Raw genomic sequence first — 24,521 nt, forward strand, 5'->3', positions numbered from 1 at the left:
ATTAACCATGAATTGTCCATTGGTGGTTATTTAGCGTGTAAGAAAATGTTCATCAGTCGTTCTTAAAGTCGCTCTTAACTTGCGAACAGCTTTATGAAACACACACTGGATACACAATACATGTTTCTTACATTCCATCTCCAAACCTTCAATAACTAAGTCTCTTTAAAAATATTTATTGAAATTTTCAAAGCACATCCTAAGCTTTAACATGATACCATGATAACTGGCACAAGTACATGATTGAATATTGAAGAAATTTGATCTTTACTAGAGCTTTAGAGTAAACCAGAAAACAAAGGTTTGAAGTTTGGGGTTTACTCCAGCATTAGATGTGTATGCTCTGTAATCACTATGAAACTTTCAAGCAGTCCATGATTAAAGTGGTGTCTAAGACGATTGTGTATCTTTAGCCTATGATATTTGAAAACATATATAAACCTATTACGATCAGATCACTGCTTCTTCTGAGTATGACTCTATTTTTTGCACTTTATTTACGTGAAAGCAAAGTGATATTTATCAATATCACTACCTTTGTAATGATCAGCATGAAATTGAATTGGTTTTAATAAAAAAAAGAAGTTTGGTCGGAAAAAACATGTTTGATTTGGATTGAAAATCATGTGTAATTCGTGGCCAATGTGCAAGTGCAAAGTCTGAACTTTGGAAATTTGGAATTATCTAAAGATGTACCAATAGAAAATCATAAAACATTGCATTGAGATAATCTTGCTTTGCCATTTATCACAAAATATGGTGAGGGGGCTTATTATGTAAATCCCCTCCCCCTCTCCCATTTCGGCCTACATGAAGGTAAGGTTAGATAAATATAAATATGTTGAGCCTATATATAATTCTTATTATTACAGAACAGTGTACACATCTCCAATCAAAGCTTTGTCCAACCAGAAGTTCCGAGATTTCAAGAATACTTTTGGTGATGTTGGTCTCCTGACTGGAGATGTTCAGATCAAACCTGAAGCTTCATGCCTTGTCATGACAACTGAAATATTACGGTAAGTCTCCATTTATTGATATTGATTACGTATGAAATATGACCACATCACCCCTGTCCTCACAGAGTTGCATCTGGGCTACCAGTTAAGTCCAGGATCAAACTCAAAATCCTTCTCTTGACTTTCAAGGCTGTCCATGGTTTAGCTCCAGGATATGTGAGCTCCCTCATAGAACAACGCTAACTTCCTGGCTTGCGCTCATCTGGTACTGGTTTTACTCTTCATGGATTCACACACCTATATGGAGACCGTGCATTTTCATCTATTGCTCCACGCCTTTGGAATTCCCTCCCTTCTTCGCTCCGTGATATTGACAGTATTGAACTCTTCAAATCGTCCCTCTAATCTCACTTATTTCAGCAGATGTGCAGTAATTAGCTTAATTGGATGAATTGGATGAATGTTTTAAACAGAAATATAGAAAAATGTAAATGCTGTGTATCATGACTTTATGACTAATGAATGTCTGTAACTATCATAGATATCAGTCAATTTAGTGAGAATGTCAGTGGACTCATTTACAGTAAGATAAATTGAATACCGTACCACTGGAAGTTTGCAAATACCCTTTGGATTTTTTTTAAAAAGAAAATGTGATTCTTGTCATGAGCATTAACTAACGTAGTAAACATTTGACTCCCCAATGCATTAACCTTAGTAACAACCATGAATTGAGCACCATGTGATAAAAGCATGCAATCAGTATTGGATTGTTTAATTATATACATGTTGAATTAAACTTCATTTATGCACAGGTTTCAGATCACTGATTCAAGACCACCTTTCATTTCTTGACAGATCTATGCTGTATAACGGTTCTGATGTTATAAGAGACCTGGAATGGGTTGTATTTGATGAGGTCCATTACATCAATGATTCAGAGGTAAGATTCATATTATCAACTCTTTCTCCAACTATCTCTAGAGAAATCATCATTTATTTCAGTCACCTGTTGGTCTAATGACCATTTACTCTATTAACCATTTGGTCTAATGTAATGCAATGTCCATTCTATCTAAGAGCAATTTTCAACCGGGATCTATTTGGTCTAATAACATGTTTTTTATGATAGGGGGGGGGGGGGCTTGGGGCGATCAAGTGCCCAAAATGCTCAAAAGAGCTTTGAAAATTTGAAAAGGAGCCCTGGAAGGCCCCATTCATTGCCATGTTAAAGCTTGTCTAATGTTGCAGATTTAGGCAGTAAGTTGCGAAAAGTAGCCCTGAAAAGTTCTGTAGGCTGCTGTTAATGATTTTGTCTAATTTTCTAAACATTTTTCAAGAGTACGTGTTATAGTTCCTGTCTCTATGTATATTTTGTTTTAATGAATTGCATAGTATCTTTGCTCAAATTTTCTCTGGTTGGATTTTTTTATGACCATGATTTTGATGTTTGCTCTATTTAATGTAACTCCTAATTATATTTTCTCTCTCCCATCACTTCTCAGGTAAATTCTACCCAAACACCCCTCCCCAAATATGGGGGAAGAATTAATTGCTTATTCAATGGAAACAGACATATGCAATAGAAAAAAAATAATAGATATAGCACATTATCACCCGTATCAGACATCTGAGCTGGTCATTTACAAAACCGTATTGCCCTACATTTTCTAAATATCGGGAAGGGTAGGTATATTGTTTGTATTTTCCTCGGTCTCATTGCGCGTATTTACTTTGCATGCAGAGACGAAGCAAAATATACCTTTGTATTTTCCCTGGTCTCACGTCCGGGAATTTGTGGATGCGTATAAAGAGATACGCTTCATAAGGATCCGCCCACCAACAATATACGTCATAATAAAGACAACGCTGAATCCGAGCGCTTGCAAGTACGTCATAATGGTAAAGTGCAGAGCCTAGACCGATCGATATTAACATGACTCAATAGAACTCTATTTTTGAAAGAAATATCCCCATTATCATGATTTTTGCTCTAGATATCTGATTTGGATGATAATAAAAATATTGACTGGCTCTTCTTTCGGGGAACATCAAATATATTGCCCTTAAATGACCCATATTGCCCTCGTCTAAAGACTCGGGCCAATATGATTCATTTGCTGGCAATATATTTGATGTTCCCCTCAAGGCCAGTCAATATTATATAAATAAATACATTGCTTTTAATGATCCAGCAAGTATATAAGAGATTTTGACATGACTTTATTGTTCTAATTGTGATAGAGAGGAGTGGTTTGGGAGGAAGTTCTAATCATGCTACCAGATCATGTTAACATCATCTTATTGAGTGCTACTGTACCAAACACTATGGAATTCGCAGACTGGGTTGGGTAAGACATTCATGTTACATTCCTAGTCATTAAAGTATGTTATTGATTTATTGTTATCATGCAAAGTTTATTGAATTTGTTTGATATTGTACACTCAGTTTGCTTAAAGATGAATACCAGCTGTGGTAATGATCTCAAAATGAGTTCAAACAGAAACCAATGAAATTATCACTTAAGTGTTTGTATGTATAAATAAAAAATACATGTGCCAAATCGCTCTCAAATAAAATGTGTAATTGCTGAGAAATGAGCAAAATAAGCACAGAATTCCATCAAATGTCAGGTATCTTTCTACACAATATTAATACACTCTCCCATATATGCTTTTCTGTGTTAATGATCATCAAAATGATCAGTTTTGAGCCAAGATTCATGATTTTACAAAGATAATGTACAAGATCTAGATATATGGTAATATGGTGACAATTTACCTTGACTTAAAAAGACTTTCTCATGAAATAATTGTTTGCCCAACTACTTTCCTTTAGCTTTAAATTCTAAGCAATGTGACGGGTCATATACATTGAAATACACCCATCTACCGAGTTCAGGGATTTACCTCTAACTCGGCTCAAATGTTGAAGTGATTATCTTGTTAGATTTGGGGGCCACAATTTAAAGGTCACACATGTCTTGACCTACATGAAAATGTTTTTTTTTAATTAACAATTTTTAAAGGATTCAACTTCAAACTTAACTCACATGGGAGTGACAATGATCTGATTTGATTTTGGGGTCACGGAGGTGATTTTTTTTTTTAACTTGTAGAAGTTAGATGTGTAATATATTCCTGATGTGGCAATGGCAGAAGTATATATCTGATTGCATGCAGTTGAGAATCCATCTTGTTTATATATGTATGCTCTTTTTTGTGTTTGTAGGAGAATCAAGCGAAAACACATCTACGTTATCAGTACATTGAAGAGACCTGTCCCGCTGGAGCATTTCCTCTATACAGGAAACAGTAATAAGACAAGTAATGAACTATTTCTTCTTGTGGATGCTAAGAAAAACTTCCTACAGCAAGGGTACGTATACAAATTATGGTGATGATGATGATAAGGATGATGATGATGGTGATGGTGATAGTGATGATGATGACGGTGATGGTGATGATAATGATGGTGGTGATGATGATGGTGATGGTGATGGTGATGATGATGATGATGATGATGATGATGATGATGATGATGGTGAGGATGATATGATGATGATGATGGTGATGATGATAGTGAGGATGATATGATGATGATGATGGTGAGGATGGTGATGATGGTGATAATGATAGTGAGGATGATGATGATGATAAAGACAACTTTATCTCACTTTCTTTCTTTCTTTCATGATTTCTTTATCTCACTGTATAAAGGTACAAGCAGGCTGTCCAAGCCAAGAAAGACAGAGCAACAAAGAGCAGCACTGGTTTTGGTGCCAAAGGAACCAGAGAGGGTCATTTCAAGAGTGTAAGGAGCTTTTTCATCAATATTATCAAACTTCAGCCATGATTTAAACCTATCTAGGCCAGGGTATTTTGGGAGTTCATATGGCCGGGAAGGGGGGCCTGGGAGGCCCCTTGAGATCTCGGCCGTCGACCGTGCAGTCGCGCTGAAAATTGCCACGCGGGTTGCCTAGGACATAATCTAAAATTGTATAGTAATTTATTTCATGCAAATCGCTATTGAGTGATTATGCTTATTTATGCATAATTAGTACGCAAAATCATATTTTTCCTCTAACTCTCTAAATAAAGCTTCAAATGTACTAATTTTGGGTATAGAAACTCTTTGTGGTGTTCTTAGCAAGTGTACATGAAAAAAATTCGATATCAAATCATTTTCTTATGTATTATATTGTTTTTTGCAATTTCTTATGTATTTCTTTGTTTTTTTAATTTTTATTTTTCATTGTTTTTTCAATGAAATTTGTTGGGGACTCTTCTGAGATCTTAAGAAGCATAAAATATATATATTTAGACCAGCAGAACAAAAAATAATCATACATTTATGAATTTTGGTTGTAAACACAATTTGCATTGACTTTGTACACAAACCACGTTTTTGAGCAATTTTTGGTCCGACATGCACTTACATAATGTTGCGTGATTTCTGAACCAAGTATCCGGGTGACGCAACATTGGTCTCAAAAGTTGCGCAAGACTTGAAAGTAAAAAGTCAGTGAGCAGCGCGATCAAAAAAATCTGAGCGGCAAAAATATCGCGCGATTCGTTGAGGGGGGCAGTCAGACTGCAGGTCCCAAGAAAGTGGCTTCTTTCATCCAAGTGATATTCATGACTTGAGTTGTTTTGCATATTTAATGAGCTTGATGCGGACCAAAACACCTCTTTTCATTCAGTCATTGCTGCTCTAATTGTGCATCGAATTTCATGAATTTGGTGCCATTGTAAAGAAAAAGAATCATTCTTTCAGGTCATGTGTTTGGATTTATTCAAAGATTTTGTAATATAGGTTGAAATTTTGATCTAAAATATGCTACAAAATAAATATTTTCACCTGACAAAAGCTGCTATTTTCACACTTTATTTATGTTTGAGCCCAAATGATTTTTATATCATGATAAAGCTGAATATGTATGCTTTGTAATGATATAGGTTTCAAAATAAGAATTGGTTTAATCGGGTCAAGATCACACTTTTCATTTGCCAAGTACATAAAGCAGTTTGAAAACAAGAATACTGTACTCTGATTGGTCAAAGAGACCACCCAGTGGCAAATTCCAACGGTTCTAGTGCCTGGGTTCGTTGGGAGGTCACACTTCCCATGTGGTAATCTCCTCAAATACCCCGCGCCTGTTGTTCTGTGAACCTTATCCAGCCAATCAGGACTCTGGATTTCATGCAAGTACAAAATTTCAGAAATCTCGTCTTGTACCTTGGTGGGAAAAGTGTGATCTTGACCCGATTAAAAGGTGCCGCATATTAAGAGTGGCATTGTGAGAAAGTACAGAAGTTCAGCTTTATGGTGATATAGATATCATTGAGGCTCAAAATAAAAAGTTTTGCACAATTTGCAAAAGAAAACAGAGGAAGAAAATTCAGTTTTGAGGCACACATTCAGGCCAGAAATTAACTTATTTAACAAAATATTGTATACAAAATAAATGACCGATATGAAAGAGTAACTTTTACTCTATCTAATGGTGCAATGATATTTAATTTAACTTGAGGTTAAAACAGGTAAATTCTTAGAGTAAGAAAATCTCACGAATCACGAGATTTTGCAAGGAGGAGGATTCAGCCACGAGATGATTTGGATGAATCTGACTTTTTTGCTCATTAGCATAGGGACCTGCGGACTGACTGGGGGCCCCACCCCTTCCCCCCCCTCGGCCTAGATAGGGACTTGCAAACATTAGAAAGCAAATACATGTATGTTATCATATCTATTTGCAAATCACAAACAATAAAATATTTTAGAGATCTATTCAGTACCAAAGAGATACTGAAATTGGATATTCCTCTTTCATTGATTTTCATGAGTTTCCTTGTATTTTACTGCTTTTTGCATGTAAATTGGTTCTTATTCTCTCCCCTTATGTTTCATTGTTAACTTGTTTATTTCTTTGATTTTGTCACATGTACTATACATATGTGTGGGAGAGCAATTAGATATAAACATTGTACTACATTTTTACCCATGCGGTATTTGGTGCATCCCTTCAAACAGATTATTTTCTCTTCTTTTTTTTCTTAAGGACAAAAATGTCTACATGTCAGTGGTGGAGATGCTTCGAAAGAAAGAGCAGCTACCCATCGTATGCTTCACATTCTCAAAGAAACGTTGCAATGATAACTCAACTCAGCTGTCCAACCTTGACCTGACGACAAACTCGGAGAAAAGTGAGATCACCGTGTTTATCAAGAAGTCTGTTGATCGGCTCAAAGGATCTGATAAGAAGCTTCCACAGGTAACTATCACTTCTTTTCTCCTTTTCCACATTTTGAATTCACTTTGAAAAAGCATATTTAGTCGGTACCTATTTTGGAAGCTCGAACCTACATGACTTCCATCCAGTTGTCAGAAATTCTGATCTCTTTAAAAAAGGCATATGCTAATATTACAAAGATTTTATTAGAAAATACTAAACTTTGATTCGTGTTGTACTTGATATTTTGTTCATAGGGATTAAATAAAACACCCAGGATGAAAAAAGTCAAATTCGTGCAGATTCCTTCAAGACATCTGTGACTGAAAAATCATTTTCTAAATCTTTTGAAGAGATTAGTTTAACTTATTTTAGTGTATGGGATGAAATTATGGTCACGTTTCCGCTCACTGTAATTTTCTATTTTTTTAATCACCAAATAATGATTTTTAGCTTTTTTTTTTTTAGCAAGTGGGGACCTTGCAGCTCAGAATTTTAATAGTCAAATCAATGCTAGACCATGCCTTTAACATATAAGCTGCAGTCGTAAGTCATGGTTTAAATATGGGTGGCTACATGTGACACATATCTTTAGTGTTAGAGGTTTATCTTTTGAGCACATTGACCTTTGTAATGTTAGCCTATCCATAATTTTCAAGGAATGAGATAACCTTTGAAACATGGGGAAAAGAATTGGGTATAAATTAAGGAAAGTGCATAGTGAATAAGTCTTAGACATTTTGTGCTTTCCAAAAAATTTCAAAAAAGCATGTTGTTCATCAATATAAAAAAGAAAAGGAAACAAAATAATAAACAATTGTTCACAGCACTCAAAGAAAACTAGTACATGTATTACCTCAAATTTTTGGCTATGAACTGCAGTCTTCCTCAATGATGTGACCCAAGTTGACCTTAATAGTGACTTATAATTAATGAGCAGGTTGTATGTAAAGTTATCTGCAGATAGCTGAAACTTTTGTGGGAATTTTTCAAGTTTTCTTTGTTAAAAGTTAATTTTTTTTTTTATTTTCAAGCGTCACAGATGAATTTTCATGAAAGAAAAAGATGTGTCATTCTACACTCTCTTTATGGTATAAAGGTGTGATAACACACATTTACCAAAAGGCCCCATCCTGCACTCTCACAGACGTTGTATCTAAAGCCAAGCGCACACTGTGCGATGCGATTCAACACAATTTTTTTATAAATTGCATTTTGTTGTAAATATGAAAGTTCCAGGAATCAAAATTATTTGATGTGAAGTTAAGCATAATGCAAGGAATGATAAAACCGTAATTTTGCTTTGCGGCAAGCCCTGTGGTCGGAGTTAAGTCCAAAGCGGCATCAAGTCACAGCAGGTGATGTCGTCATTACTATTTGGAATGGAATTTGCTGTTATTCCTACGAGGAGGCTCAAACTAGACTGAATTTCGACTTCTGTAGTCCTACCATTGTTCTGAACTCTAATTACTAAGATTTCATTGACTGAAGAATGTTCATATCAAATGTTATTACAACTTCTTTGAAATGCGGATTGAAACGAACGGTATAGTGTGCACCGGGCTTTACATTTCAAAGGAAGAATTTTTCCATAATTGCATACAGAAAATCAATTTGTGTGTAATATATTTAGTAATTTCTTATTTGATTCTTTGTTATCATGTTGGTCAGGTTGTTCTTCTAACTGAGCTGTTGAAACGTGGCATTGCAGTACATCACTCTGGAATCCTACCCATTCTCAAAGAGGTCGTTGAAATGCTGTTCCAAAGAGGATTAGTCAAGGTACAATGTATTTTATTGTATACATCATTCCCCTGTGCAGTGGTAGGTCAAAACTTATTGGTCCTAATGATATTGTGATGGAAATAGTGTTTTTATCGCCACAGCATAGCAAAAGTAACACATGGGCATTGACGGTTGCTGTGTTAACATCAGAGTTTTAAGGTATATGATTTGATTGCATAAAATTGCATTTAAGGATCCTCTAGTATCAGTAATCGCATTGCAGTCCGACCTCTCTTATCCGGACACATTGGGACCAGCACCAATCCGGATAAGGGATTTATCCGGATCTGGGAGACCCAATATCAAATACATGCAGCTGCGCTGCCGGTTGCCTCCCCAGGCCAACGGCGGTAGCTACACTATTGTAGTGGGCGTACAGACAGTATTCACTGCAGTATCATTGCAAATTATAGGCAGTGTTTTTACGGAAATGAAATCGATCGATGGCCAAAACTCTTGGATAATTTACCTGCTAAAATGACAGAGGTATACATCGAGCATACCTGGAAAGAAAGAGAATGACTCGATGAAACCAAGTTTTACAATTAGATCATCGCTTGAGGACATCGATTGAGGCCTAACGTTAGCTAGTGAGACATGTGTTGTTTTTCCCGCGAAGCAAAAAGAGAAGCGTGATGAAATGTTTGCGCTGCACCCTGATTTACTGGAAATAATCATGCCTAAGTTCTTTTGGTGATTTGGGTGAGATAATTTCATGAAAATAATTTTTTTGTAGGTTGACTATATTGGGAAATATATGTAATTAAAGTGAGATTACGTATAGGATTGAGTTTAGATTGAAATCTTATTTCCTCACGTACTAAATTGAATAAAAAAATTAAAAGAAATTAAAAAAATCTCTGCAAGTGTACATCCGGATAAGGGGAGGCCGGATAAGAGAGGTTGGACTGTAATTTGACATCTGAATATCAAGGTCAGTGGTCATTTCATGTCAATAGAATACATAATATCTCATTTTCATTTAGGATTAGACAAACAAAGTACTGTTTGTGAATGTGTTACAACATATCAAGTGCAAGTAACAATTTGCATGCCGCATGGCACATGCGTTATCAACATCACACTTATTCTTTAACTAATTATATTGGCTTTGGTCAAACACAAGAAACTGCCTTTTTGTGTGTGTTTAATAAGACAGGTCTGCAATATAGGGGATATAAACTGTACATTGAAAATATATACCATACATGAAATTGGGGGGTACTTTAAATTTCTCAAGTTATTTTTGGTATATTGTTTCAAATATTGGGGCTGCAATTCAATTTGGACAATGTACTGGGGATGTGGTTGAATAATTTTGCATAAAACTGTACATGTAAATATTATATAGAGAATCAGCTATTGTATCCCCCCCCCCTTGTACATGTAGCTACTCTTCGCCACAGAAACCTTTGCCATGGGAGTCAACATGCCAGCCAGGACCGTCCTCTTTGATTCTATCAAGAAACATGATGGTACTAACCTACGTCATCTACATCCTGGGGAATACATCCAGATGGCTGGTAGGGCGGGGCGTAGAGGTTTAGATACCACCGGTATGGTTATCATCCTGTGTAAAGGAGATGTACCCGAAACATCCGATCTTCACTACATGATGAAGGTTAGAACTCCATACTATAAACTCAACCATTGGTTTACGTTCAGTTACTCTTTATTTCGTCATTGTTTAATACAACTGCAGAGCTGCCACGGAGTATCAGTATTTAGTACTGAAAAATAAGAATACTGAATGTTTCATGCAAATACTGAATTCTTAAGTTTCAGTTTTATGTGTTGTCCTGTGATATTTCTTTCAAAATACTGATTTCCTCACCAAAATACTAATTTTCAGCTTTAGAAATACTGAAATGTTCCTGTTCAGGTTGGCAGCTCTGCAACTGTGGTTTTAGTAATGTAATCTTTCACCACTTAACCTGCCACATTAATATATCTTCAAAAAATAGATTATATTTTGAAAAAGCTGATAGATGTAGCTACTAGCCTTGTAATCTTTGTAAACTTTTATTAAAATACATCATCCTTGCAGGGATAAGGTTTACACTAATGAGTTTAGGCTCAAGCTTGGCCTTATTTATTCTGTTGATATGGGAGGTTGTCCTTCCACTTATCGGCAACGTCAGAAACTCTCTGTGTATCTACACCAATGTCGATATCATGCCTGTTGATACCATCATTACATGATCATTACATAACGTATAACAAAACATATTGCAATTGAAAGTTCTTTTTCTATTTTCTCTGGCAGGGTCGTCCAACGAAGCTAGAATCCCAGTTCCGGCTGACCTACCCCATGATTCTCAACCTACTACGGGTTGAAGAGCTTCGAGTTGAAGACATGATGAAGAGGAGTTTCTCAGAGTTTTCAACCAGAAAGGATGCAGATAAACACAGGAAGCACATCAAAGACCTACAACAGAAAGTCAAACAGGTGTCTAAGGATTGTAATGGAATACTCCAGGCTGAAAATGATAGTCTAAATAACTAGAGAAACATTGAATATGCAAAACCCTGAAAATTCTATCAAAATCGGATACAAATGACGAAGCTATTGAATTTAAAAATTTAGCAATAATTTGTGAAAATATTGTTCTGTCTTGTATATGCAGTATGTATTTTGATGATGCCATGTCCCCACTTTCCTTTTCATTATGTCATTACATGACATCAAAATTATTTTATAGTTTCACACGTACATGTATCAAAGATGCCTCACTTAAAACAAAAATTTTTATCAAATTAAATGGTGATCGATTGATAAATTTTATCTTTAACAAGTTAAATGATTTGGTTTCTTTTTTTTTCATGCTAAGATTCGTGACATAGATTGCTACATGTGCTCTGATTTGGAATCCTACTACTGTACTTGTAAAGAGCTTCATCAACTCAGAGAAGAAACTCAGGTTAGTTGACATTTGGTTTATTTTAGTTGGTCAGCTTTACTGTAAGGTAAACATCAAGGCATCATGGTTTAGTGGTTCTGACTCCCATCTCTTCATGAGAAGTTTATGGGTTCAAATCCTACTCCATGCTTCTAATTCCTTTAGCAAGAAATTCCTCCACTTTGTGCTGCACTCGACCCAGGTGAGGTACTTGTAAATGGGAACCTGGCAGGAATCTATTCATTGAAACGCCAAGTGCTTCAAGGCAGCTCTGTTAAAGCCAGGGTGATTCTGCTGCATTTGTTGTAGAGCGCCTTAGAGATCTCTGATAATGAGGTGTTCAGTGCTATAAAATTATTATTCTATCCACATGTAGTTTGAATGCAAGTCAAGAAGCGCTACAACTTTCAGTAGATCTTGTAGCCTATTCACATGTCATTCTTGAGTGAACCACAAACTTCAAACTTTATTCTCTCCTTATTCTGTGAATATTACTCTGAAATATTCTTAGGTTCAAGTAAGTAGTTGTTTGGCCAATTGGTGATTAGTAATGGCAGGTTATTAACCATTTTAAAGCTGAGAATCTGCCTTTTTGAAAATATATCAAATATCAAGCTTCAATTATGCCAACTTGTTATGGGTTTTGAGCATTTGAACAGCAATCTATTTTCTATAATTTATGTACAGTTACAAAACTATGTAAAATAATTTATTCGGCTTGGAAAATGTATTTGTGATAATAAATGTACTGGTACCAGCACAAAATTGGAATAGGATTGAGAAGATATGTTCATTGTCAGTTTTCACTGTAGGATCAATGCAAGACGACCATTTTTCCCCTTCATAAAGTATGAGGAATAGTATAAAGTTATACAGCCTAACTCTTGTTAATATTCTTTCTTACCTTCTGGTAGCACCTTGGTTCACTGAAATATGAAGGTCATTACTGCCTCACTGACATAGACAATAGACCGTTTTCATAGTAATTTAAGTTTTGCATTGTTTATTTGTGATGTAGAGGGTAATTTGAGTTGTATATTGTACAATTGAGAGAGTAATATACAAATAATGCACGTAAGCGCTTACATGCAGGGCCAAATAATGAACGATGTGCGAGAAGAGCCAATGGATATACCGCACTGTGGTCCGCAGGACCAAGTGCGATATATCCATTTGGCGAGTCGAGCACAGAGTTCATTATTTAGGTCCTCTATGCACAAGAATATGTGTATCGTTTGTTTTATACAACGCCCCCCCCTTCCCCATGTTACTGAGCTGCCCCGAATGTTATATCCTGCACTTTGACGTTAGAGTGCAGGAAAGTACATTTGGTATGACGTCAGAGTGCAGGATAGTGTATTTTGGATGCCATAGTGCAATTCACTGAATATCATGTGATCCGATTTGGACCAATCAGATTACAGAACATTCTTGGGAGTTGTATAATTTGAGTTGTATATTGTGTATTTACAATTTAGAGAGTAATTTGAGTTGTATGATGTTTAATTTTGATAAAGAGAGTAATTTGAGTATAACATTCTTGTGATATAGAAAGTTGTCCTGTCCCACCCGTCTGGCGTGAAGTCTCTGGTACCAGGTCGCATCATCATCATCAGGAACAAACGTTACCAGAAGAACACCCTTGGAGTTGTTCTGAGCTCTTCGGGAACATCAAAGGACCGGAAAGTCAAGACACTCATTCTCTGCAATCCTTCGGACAATGACGAATCCATTACCAATGAAACAGAAGTTCACATGTCGCCGATATTGAAGCACTCGTTTTGGAGGCCTGAGGGGGAGCCAAGTCATACAGTTAAAGACTTATTAGCAGATGATATACTGGGCATCACTACAGTCAAAATAAAGCTAGATGCAAACAAGATTGTGGAGAATTTTAACAAGAGGCAGATTCCAAGATTCAGGTAGGCTGTTTTACAAATACTCATTTTCTTATGCCCCACCCATGGTAGATGTCTTTTTCTGTTTATTTTCATTCTCACATATTCAGCATAACTAAAGAATAGTTTGACGGATCAATTTCAAATTGAGTATAGGAAAATTAGGAGTGACAATTATCTGTTTAGATGTTGGTGTCACAAGAATGGCATTATCTCATACTCAAAAAATATGTTCTTGCATTAACTAAAGAACAAAAAAAAAAGATTTTCGGGTGACAAGGTCAAAGGTCATATTTCAAAAATTTTAAAAGTTTTGTGTGTAATGTATTGATATGGCAATAGCAGTGGCTTAAATTTCTACTATAAAGTCATTAAACAATCTTGGCCTTGGTTGGTTGAAAAAAAAATTGGGGGGGGGGGGAGATCTTGGTTGATCTTTTTTTTTGGTAGCAGTATACAGAAATGTCAACTATTTTGCATAATTGTTCCTCTTTTTTGCTATAAGGAAGTACAATTTTGTATGTTTCGTTTAATTGGTCAATTATATTAATGTATGTTACTCGATTGTTTTGTAAAGCACTTAGAAACACCAAGTAATACAATACATGTATATATATATATATATATATATATATCAATACAATATTTTATTATTATTACTATAAATATCAAATCATGGAATGTGTGCAATAGTTGTGCATTATACTCAATCTTCTAATGGTTATCATAGAGAGAGACACAGTGCCTATGCTTGGTTTGGGGCCTGCTTTATCCTTACAGTGACCAGATGCGTATCTTTTGATTTGTCAGTTGACAGCTACTGGCTAGCAATCATTACAGTAAGAGAAATGTATAATAAGAATAAACTCCCCTTTTCCTTCTATGAATACTTTTGTTTTATGTTGATGAAGTTTGCCATCTCTGAGGGACTGCGTAGTACCTGAATAAACATGTAGACTCATACTTGTGAAATTGTCACAGAATTTGATGGTGTTCATTTTCAAACAAAGATATCTTATGAATTGTTGCTTTAGGAATGATCCCCCAGGGCAGTCAGCCGTCTTAGCCACCCAGGAACTTCTACGACTGATTGAGACAAATCCAGATGGTCTGGATACGCTTGACCCGGTCAGGGATCTGAATATAAGGGACATTGATCTTGTCGACAAGTTTACCACCAGAGACTTAGTAGAGAAAACTGTGGATAAATTTAATTGTACGCTTTGCTTCAACTTCCAGCAGCACGTGAGTCGTATCAGATTATTATTACATTTGGGTTCACAAATTAAATTGTGATTACATATGAATCGCTTTAACCTTGGATTACACAAAAGGCTACTTAAACCATCATGCATGATGTAGGTGATAAATATATGATCAAATTTTTCTCATGTTCCCTATTTCATCACCTATGAAAATTTACCCCACACAAAGGTCCTGAAAATATTGTTGCTTTTTACTTGCAAGTAACAGAAGAGCTATTTGTGGGATCAATTTCTTAATTTGCTTATGAATGAGGATCTGATTAGATTTGAGTGTCACAGGGTTAAAGTTGACGTAGGTCTTAACATAGAGTGTATGAAATTTCTTTTTCTTGCTTTAACCAAATAAAAAAAAAAACCTGATGGATGGATCAGATTCTCACTTGGCTCCTGTCTGAATGTATGAATTACAATTATCTGATTAGACATTAGGGTCAGACATTTAAAGGTCAAAGGTCATAGAGGTCATGAGTTAGAAGTGGGATGTGTAATAAGTTTTTTTATTTCAGGCAATGGCAGAGGCATAATTGGTGAATCCCCGTAGTTCAATTCAGTTGAAAGCCAGTACTCAAGAAGAGCATTGGACTCTTTTTTTCAAGCACCAGACTGTACTTCTCTTCATGTTTCTACCATATTTTAATAGCTTTATGACTTATATTTCATTGTTGTTGAATCAACTTTTATTAATTTATGTTTTTGCAAACAATATACATGTACACATGTGGAGGAGCCGTGGTGAAGTGGTTCTGACTCTCGCCTTGTAAACAGAGGGTCGTGTGTTCGAATCCCACCACGGTCTGGCCTCCTTTGGCAAGGCGTTAATCCACGGTTCGCCACTCTCGACGCAGGTGCTGAATGGGTACCCGCTAGGATGTGAAAGTCATTGTAGCTTGTCCAGTATATACTGTGTTCGCCTCACCTGCGACTGACTGGTATACTCCCCAGGGAGTGGAGGACGTGCACACATTGTGTGCGGGAATGACTGATTGAATCCAATGACCTGGGTAATAATATATCTGTAAAGTGCTTAGACACGTTGTACCGATGTATTAAGCGCTTCATAATAAACGGATTATTGTTATTATTACACACATGAAATTGAAACAGTTAATGTGTATGGTACATTCAGGGGATCTTTTGCATGGCTGATTTTCTTTTGAATGTCATGTGACCCCCTTGTATCCAATCAGGATCCAGGATGTGTTGTATTTTTTTTCTATTCCTTGTACAGTATGCTGACATGTGCTATAGGATGAAAGTGCAGGAAGACCTAAAGCACTACCGATATCTTCTATCAGATAGAAGTCTTCTACTCCTTCCTGAATACCATCAGAGAATACAGGTTGGTCTCTCTTTTACATTGTGCCATAATTAGCCCAAGATACAGTTAATTTCAACTGGTTTTTGTCTCACCTGCGAAGCAAAGTGAGACTATAGGCGCCGCTTTTCCGACGGCGGCGGTGGCGTCAACATTAAATCTTAACCTGAGGTTAAGTTTTTGAAATGACGTCATAACTTAGAAAGTATATGGACCTAGTTAATAAAACTTGGCCATAAGGTTAATCAAGTATTACTGAACATCCTATTAGAGTTTCATGTCACATGACCAAGGTCAAAGGTCATTTAGGGTCAATGAACTTAGACCATGTTGGAGGAATCAACATCGAAATCTTAACCTGAGGTTAAGTTTTTGAAATGTCATCGTAACTTAGAAAATATATGGACCTAGTTCATGAAACTTGGACATTAGGTTAATCAAGTATCACTGAACATCCTACATGAGTTTCACGTCACATGACCAAGGTCAAAGGTCATTTAGGGTCAATGAACTTTGGCCGAATTGGGGATATCTGTTGAATTCCCATCATAACTTTGAAAGTTTATGGATCTGATTCATGAAACTTGGACACAATAGTAATCAAGCATCACTGAAAATTTTGTGCAAGTTTCAGGTCTCATGATTAAGGTCAAAGGTCATTTAGGGTCAATGAATTTTTGCCGAATCGGGGGTATCTGTTGAATTACCATCATAACTTTGAAAGTTTATTGGTCTAGTTCATTAAACTTGGACATTAGAGTAATCAAGTATCACTGAACATCCTGTGCGCGTTTCAGGTCACATGACCAAGGTCAAAGGTCAATGAACTTTGGCCGAATTGGGTGTATCTGTTGAATTACCATCATAACTTTGAAAGTTTATGGATCTGATTCATGAAACTTGTACATAAGAGTAATCAAGTATCACTGAACATCCTGTTCAAGTTTCAGGTCACATGATCAAGGTCAAAGGTCATGTAAGGTCAATGAACTTTGGCCATGTTGGGGTTTTTTGTTGAATAACCATCATATCTCTGTAAGTTTATTGGTCTAGTTCATAAAAAGTGGACATAAGAGTAACCATGTATCACTGAACATCTTGTGCGAGTTAGAGTAGTATTCAAAGTCAGCACTGCTGCTATATTGAAACGCGTGATGCAGGTGAGACGGCCAGAGGCATTCCACTTGTTATAAAGAACGCAACAATATTTGTACATACTCGTGAAAACAAATTAAGCTTCCAAGGGTGTGAGAGCTATAGCTTTTGGGGTTTTGGTTTTTGTCTCACCTGCATAGCAGAGTGAGACTATAGGCGCCGCTTTTCCGACGGCGGCGTCAACATCAAATCTTAACCTAAGGTTAAGTTTTTGAAATGACATCATAACTTAGAAAGTATATGGACCTAGTTCATGAAACTTGGCCATAAGGTTAATCAACTATTACTGAATATCCTATTAGAGTTTCATGTCACATGACCTAGGTCAAAGGTCATTTAGGGTCAATGAACTTAGACCATGTTGGGGAATCAACATCAAAATCTTAACCTGAGGTTAAGTTTTTGAAATGTCATCATAACTTAGAAAATATATGGACCTAGTTCATTAAACTAGGACATAAGGTTAATCAAGTATCATCAAACATCCTGCATGAGTTTCACGTCACATGACCAAGGTCAAAGGTCATTTAGGGTCAATGAACTTTGGCCGATTTGGGGGTATCTGTTGAATTACAATCAAAACTTTAAAAGTTTTTGGATCTGATTCATGAAACTTGGACATAATAGTAATGAAGTATCACTGAACATCCTGCATTAGTTTCACGTCACATGACCAAGGTCAAAGGTCATTTAGGGTCAATGAACTTTGGCCGATTTGGGGGTATCTGTTGAATTACAATCAAAACTTTAAAAGTATGTTGGTCTAGTTCATAAAACTTGGACATAAGAGTAATCAAGTATCACTGAACATCCTGTGCACATTTTAGGTCACATGACCAAGGTCAAAGGTAAATGAACTTTGGCCATAATGGGGGTATCTGTTGAATTAACATCATAACTTTGCAAGTTTATTGATCTGACTTTTGGAACTTGGACATAAGAGTAATCAAGTATCACTGAATATTCTGTGCAAGTTTCAGGTCACATGATCAAGGTCAAAGGTCATGTGAGGTCAATGAATTTTGGCCACATTGGGGGTATTTGTTGAATTACCATCCTATCTCTGTAAGTATATTGGTCTAGTTCATAAAATGTGGAAATAAGAGTATCCAATTATCACTGAACATCTTGTGAGTTATAGTAGTTTTCAAAGTCAGCACTGCTGCTATTTTGAATCGCGTGATGCAGATGAGGCGGCCAGAGGCATTCCACTTTTTCAGTTAAATGTCAGCTTACTTTAGCATTTCTTTGTATCGCTGTATGGCAGGCATACCAAGGAGTATGAATATTTTCCGTATTTCGTATTGAAATCAAATTGAAATACGGCAGTATGCTCTTGGTAAAAACCAGAAATATGAAAATTCAATTTAGCAACTTGTGTTATGTCCTTGTTTACCAGTATATTGTGATTGTTTTGTGTTACCTTTGTCGTAGTGATAATCCTTGATCATTTTCAATCCACCTTTATTTATTTTCCAAGACCATTTTATTTCTTGCCTCTGTCTCTGTTGAAGACAACAAGACAGGAATGTGGCCTCTGGTTTTTATGGCCAACCTGGGAAAATACAGATTTTACTTTGCCAAAATACTGATTTTAGGTGGAATAATGCTGACATTGCAAAATAAAACTTGGCAGCTGTGGTATGGGGGCTATTTCAGTTTCAGCCTTTTCAACACTCTTCATTTTTAAGCCTATGTTTATTTGTGATCACTCACACTCTTGAGCTTCAACACACAGGTGGAGTTGATATCTTTATGAGTCGTTCTGATCCAATGTTAATTGGATGAAGGTCTTTATGACTTTCCTGCGCTGAATTTGGTTGTCTTAATGCTCATTCATTCAAACAGCCACAAAGGAACAATTTTTTGCATGCAAACACCAACTTTGTGTACAAAAATCTATATACAGACAACTTCGAAAGCTCAAAAATTTTGTTCAAAAAAACTTGTGTGGAATAATGCAATCATTGTGCATAAAGTTATGACACCATAATTGGATCTTTATAATATCATGAGATCGTTTGTGCATCTTTGGACTGTTTTTTACACTTATTCATTTTGTTATGCATATTTATTATAGCGCAATATATCTCATCATGTTTAACACTATGAAAAGTGTTACCATGCCATGTTACATCATATGTAACTGTTTTCCCTACTATCATTGGAAATTATATTTTATTTCAAAATCAAATGTTATTTTCTGAAGTTGTCATGATCTTTGAGTATTATATTATTGAGCAACCATAATCTGTTTATGTTCTTCTAGGTCTTGAAAGAACTGAATCACATTGACAAGTCTAAAACCATCCAACTTAAAGGCCGAGTAGCCTGTGAAATTAGCAACCATGAACTACTCATCACTGAGCTTGTCTTTCAAAACATCCTTTCGCTGTACCCACCAGATGAGATTGCTGCATTGCTGTCTTGTATGGTCTTTCAGGAGAGGAGGTGCAGCGAACCAGAGCTGACAGAGAGTCTGGAAAATGTGAGTATTCCAGTCATTTGAATTATAATCTAAGCATTGAAAAATAGTTCTGTATTTAAAGATTTAGTGCCCAAGTTTGCACACTATGGATTAAAGGGGAATGAAACCTTTGGAACAAGTAGGCTTATGTAGAAACATAAAAATCAAAGAATAAAAATAAAGAAAGTTTGAGAAAAATCGGAACAATGTTGAGAAAGTTATGAGCATTTGAATATTTCAATCACTAATGCCATGGAGATCCTCCTATTGGCAATGCGACAAGGATGTATGATGTCACTGATGAACAACTTTCCCTTTGGTGGACTATAAAATGCCCTCAAAATGTCTCTATTTGCTTTTTCTTATGATGATACAAACTCTTTATCCATGATGTATTCTTAAAAAATATGTACTACATGCCCTCATGTAGAAAGAACACATGATCTATGGATAGATGTGATAAAAGAGGCAATTCAAGTGAAATATATACTAAAGTAATGGGGAGAGTTGTTCATCAGTGACATCACACATCTTTGTTGCATTGCCAATTTGCTATCTCCATAGCATTAGTGATCGCAATATTCAAATGCTCATAACTTTCTCATTTTTTTGTCCGATTTTTCTCAAACTTTCGTTGATCCGTTTCTTTGATTTTTCTGTTTTCACACAAGCTATCTTGTTCCAATGGTTTCATTCTCCTTTAAGTTTGTGCTTGAGAGAGAGAGAGAGAAAGAAAAAAAAGACAGTAGGATATCATGCTTGTGTACACGTAAGCTCCGTTCACTACATTGACATGAAAAATGGTAATTTTGTGATCATGGACTCAAATACTCTCGAACAAATCCCTTGAATCAGAACCGGAATCGATTCTGGGGAAAGCCTGGGGGCCCTTTCAAAAAGCTGTTCGTAAGTTAATAGCAACTTTAAGAACGACTCGTGATCCTTTCTTACACACTTAATCATCGCCAATGAATATACCACTTACCACAAGAAAGGATCACCAGTTTTTAAAGTCGCTCTTAACTTACAAACAGCTTTATGAAACAGGGCCCTGGGTAATTATGATGTTTTATTGTAGAGAGGTAAGAGACCTTCTGGTAAAGTAAATGTTGTGGTGTAGTGGTTCTGTCACTTGAGCTTTTTAAACCAAGGGTCGAGGGTTCAAATCCCAGCCTACATTAATATCAATTGGCAAGGCACTTATCCTCATAGGTCACTCTTCACCCAGGTGCTCAATGGGTATCCGGTAGGATGTTAACGTTTATTGGATTGGAATGTGTGCTGTGGTATGAAAACGGCCAAGATGCTCCCCAGGGAGTAGAGATAGTGCACTTGTGTGTGGAACAGTGATGGATCCTATGACTGGAGTAATAATAAGAACATGTAAAGTGCTTAGAAACACAAGTATGAAGCGCTATATAAATGTGACTAAATCACCTTCCAAAGACCAAACATTTAAAATGTTACCCAAAACACCTCCAAAATACTGAATAAATGTCTGTATTTTCATTTTGTACAAAGTGTGAAGTCTTTTTAAGAAAAAATGCTTTGAAGAATATGATTAGTGATCTGCGTCCTTGCCTTGGGTGCCGGTAACATTTTGCACTTGAAAGAATATTACAACTATATGTAAATCCTCAGTGCAAGGTGGCTGAAAGATCACAGTATTATGTGTTTTGTTCAATTTCATCAAATTTGATACCCAGAGACAACATATGGGCAGGGTCATTGTTGCCATGATAATTGTATTTCTTTGTCAAATTCATGTATGAGCTCTATATATCGCAATGAGGGATGATGGGATGGGTTCGGGGATACATGTGCTCGGCCGCGCTAACCAACGAGCACTTCTAGTTATTATTATCATTATTATTGTCATCATCATTATTATTGTATTAAAGAAAATGATAATTATCCCAATTTTGTACATTCAGGGTGTGAAGAGGATCAAGGAAGAAGCTCTTAGGATAGGGGTGTTGCAACATAGCTGTGGAGTACAGATGCCTGCAGAAGATTTTGTTGAACAGTATCGCTTTGGACTCACCGAGGTGGTCTATCAGTGGGCTAAAGGCTTGGTGAGTGGCATTCTATTCTCACCACTATTTAGTCTTTTTGACTGACTGCACGTGCTTAGGTCTTTGAGCCATTGTGCGTCTAAATGGAAACAAATACCGTATTTGCCGGCGTGTAGGCCGCACTATTTTTTTATGAGAAAATGAAGCAAAGTCGGGGTGCGGCCTATACGTGACGATAGTCAAAAGCTGTGTCCCGCAGATGCTGAATACGTGGTCAAAACAGCATGTATGCGTACGTATGAGACTACAGTGACGCTTCCATTGTAATGGTAGTTAAAACAGCGCGTTTATAGGATGAAATAATAATTCTTATCTACAACATTTTCAGTACCGGTACATGATAACTTACTTTTCGAATTGAATTTTTTTTAGGTCTAAATTTGTTTCCATAAACGCAGCAGAGCTCAGAGACCGCGCCAGCAATCTGACTCTGGGGGGTAGGGACTTAAGAAACAAGTTTGAAAGGACACTCGTAAAATTACGTGATGAATATTCATCGGCGAGAGTGACGTAATTTTACGAGTGTCCTTTCAAACTTGGTTCTTAAGTCCCTACCACTCTGGGGCCGGCAATGGCATATTGCCAATGGCAGGCAGCTTGTTCGCGGCAATTATTTCATGCGCGCTAACAAGACATGGTACTGGTACTTTTGTTGACAAAAAGCTATGAAATTGTAATGAATGTCATTACTATTTATTTATGAAATTATGTGGAACATTGATTTAACATGTTTTCATTTCTATCTTCCTTCCAGGAGCCAGGAAGATTAGCAGCACCTCGCTCTACATTTTTTATATTTATTTTTACATCGTCATCGATCGTAATGGAAAATAAAATGAAAATATTTACCTTTTGATCTTCTCTTTTGTTTTGCATCTCCAAGTCTCATCGGCCAATAAATAATAATAAAAACCTACCTTGCGATGTGTACTGCTGGAAATGGCGGTAGTGGTGATGATTTATTAAATACATATAGGCTGGTTGGTTGTGAATACAAATATTTTGGATAAATTATGTGATGATAATGGTAACAATAATGATATAAGTACGATCGTGTCAATGCAAAGGCAGCGGAAGCGGGGGGGCGGATGGGGACAGATCCCCCTAAAATGTTAGCTGATAACCTTTTTTTTTTTTACTTGTCAATTTTTTTCCTGCGTCCCTCCCCTAAATTCATGTGGACCCCCCTAAAATGTGTTTGGTCCCCCCAAAAAAATAAAAAAAATAAAAAAATTAGGTTGATGACCATTTTTTTTTCCTTGCCCAATTTTTTTCCTGTGTCCATCACAAAATTTCATGTGGTCCCCTCCTAATTTTGTTGGCTGCCGCCGCTAATGTGTCAATGAATTGCTAGTTGAAAATGATAATTTAAGTTACAACATTGAGATGAGTGATTTAGATTTAATTAGGCACTGTGGATCATGATGACGCAAGGATGATGATGATGACAACGAGGATTATGATGGTAGAGCATGTTTATGTTGACAATAGTCAATTATGATGCACGATTTGCGTGCGATAATAATGATGACACGGTGATACACGATGTTTGCATGCAATTTACTATTCTATTGCAGGTGGAAAAATAGCGTAAGTATAAAAAATAAATCATGCCGCCTTCAATATTTTCCCACACATAAGATCAGGAAGAGATCGAGGGAACATGACAAGGTATGTCATTTGAAATTGCTTTGTGCGTGAATTAATAACGGTCTTTTTCAAGACCACAAATCTCCAAGAAAGAATCAGTGTTCATTTTTATTTCACTTGGTCGTTACCTCTCTCTCAGTCTTTATTTCTCTCATATGACATCGCCGACTTCATTAATAAAACATTGAAACACCGCCCATGCTTGTGTATTTATTCAACTTTATTTGTAAGAAAAGAAGACGTTAATTGAAAGAAATAAAATATATTCGCCGCACTTGTTTACCGTCGCAGCGCTTGTTTATCTCCGCAGCGCTTGTTTACCTCCGCACGCTTGTTTACCTCCGCAGCTCTTGTTTACCTCCGCAGCGCTTGTTTACCTCCGCAGCTCTTGTATACCTCCGTACGTAGCTCTTGTTTACCTCCGCAGCGCTTGATTAACTCGGCCGCTTCTTCACGCCGATGGTGGAATATTTTCCTTGCGTCGCCTTCCGGGAAAGACGAAATAGTAAGTTAGAAGAATGAAAGCATGCGTGTTTATTTTTCCCATTCCGCGGCAATTGTTGAACAATTTTCTAACCAAATTTTTTGTCCGACTTCGCTGGGAATTCTGTCATGCATTTTTGTTTCAAAGATGATTCGCAAAATCGGGGGTGCGGCTTATCCGCCGCCGCAGCCTTTACGCCGGCAAATACGGTAGCTGCTTTCACATTGGAAGAAAATGTTCCATCTGGTATTCACATTAGAGAAAATAGTTGTGGGTTAATAACATATGTTTTCTGTTTGAATCATATAAAGAGAATCAAGAAGTATTGTTGTTTC

The 24,521-nt window shown here is 36.6% G+C and overlaps 1 protein-coding gene across 1 annotated transcript in view; it reads left to right on the plus strand.

Moving 5' to 3' along the window:
• Positions 1-24,521, plus strand: part of LOC121428491 (helicase SKI2W-like) — a 44,001-nt gene that overhangs the window by 18,267 nt on the left and 1,213 nt on the right. Inside the window, exons 9-23 of the mRNA XM_041625123.1 lie at positions 873-1,019; positions 1,818-1,902; positions 3,204-3,310; positions 4,192-4,338; positions 4,680-4,773; positions 7,022-7,234; positions 8,864-8,974; positions 10,368-10,598; positions 11,244-11,426; positions 11,809-11,898; positions 13,429-13,799; positions 14,810-15,020; positions 16,269-16,379; positions 19,780-19,998; positions 21,912-22,052. Coding sequence (XP_041481057.1) covers positions 873-1,019; positions 1,818-1,902; positions 3,204-3,310; positions 4,192-4,338; positions 4,680-4,773; positions 7,022-7,234; positions 8,864-8,974; positions 10,368-10,598; positions 11,244-11,426; positions 11,809-11,898; positions 13,429-13,799; positions 14,810-15,020; positions 16,269-16,379; positions 19,780-19,998; positions 21,912-22,052 — 2,461 coding nt within the window. The remainder of the gene's footprint in view (positions 1-872; positions 1,020-1,817; positions 1,903-3,203; positions 3,311-4,191; positions 4,339-4,679; positions 4,774-7,021; positions 7,235-8,863; positions 8,975-10,367; positions 10,599-11,243; positions 11,427-11,808; positions 11,899-13,428; positions 13,800-14,809; positions 15,021-16,268; positions 16,380-19,779; positions 19,999-21,911; positions 22,053-24,521) is intronic.

This window comes from Lytechinus variegatus, chromosome 15 (assembly GCF_018143015.1).
Source record: "Lytechinus variegatus isolate NC3 chromosome 15, Lvar_3.0, whole genome shotgun sequence".
Lineage (NCBI taxonomy): Eukaryota > Metazoa > Echinodermata > Echinoidea > Temnopleuroida > Toxopneustidae > Lytechinus > Lytechinus variegatus.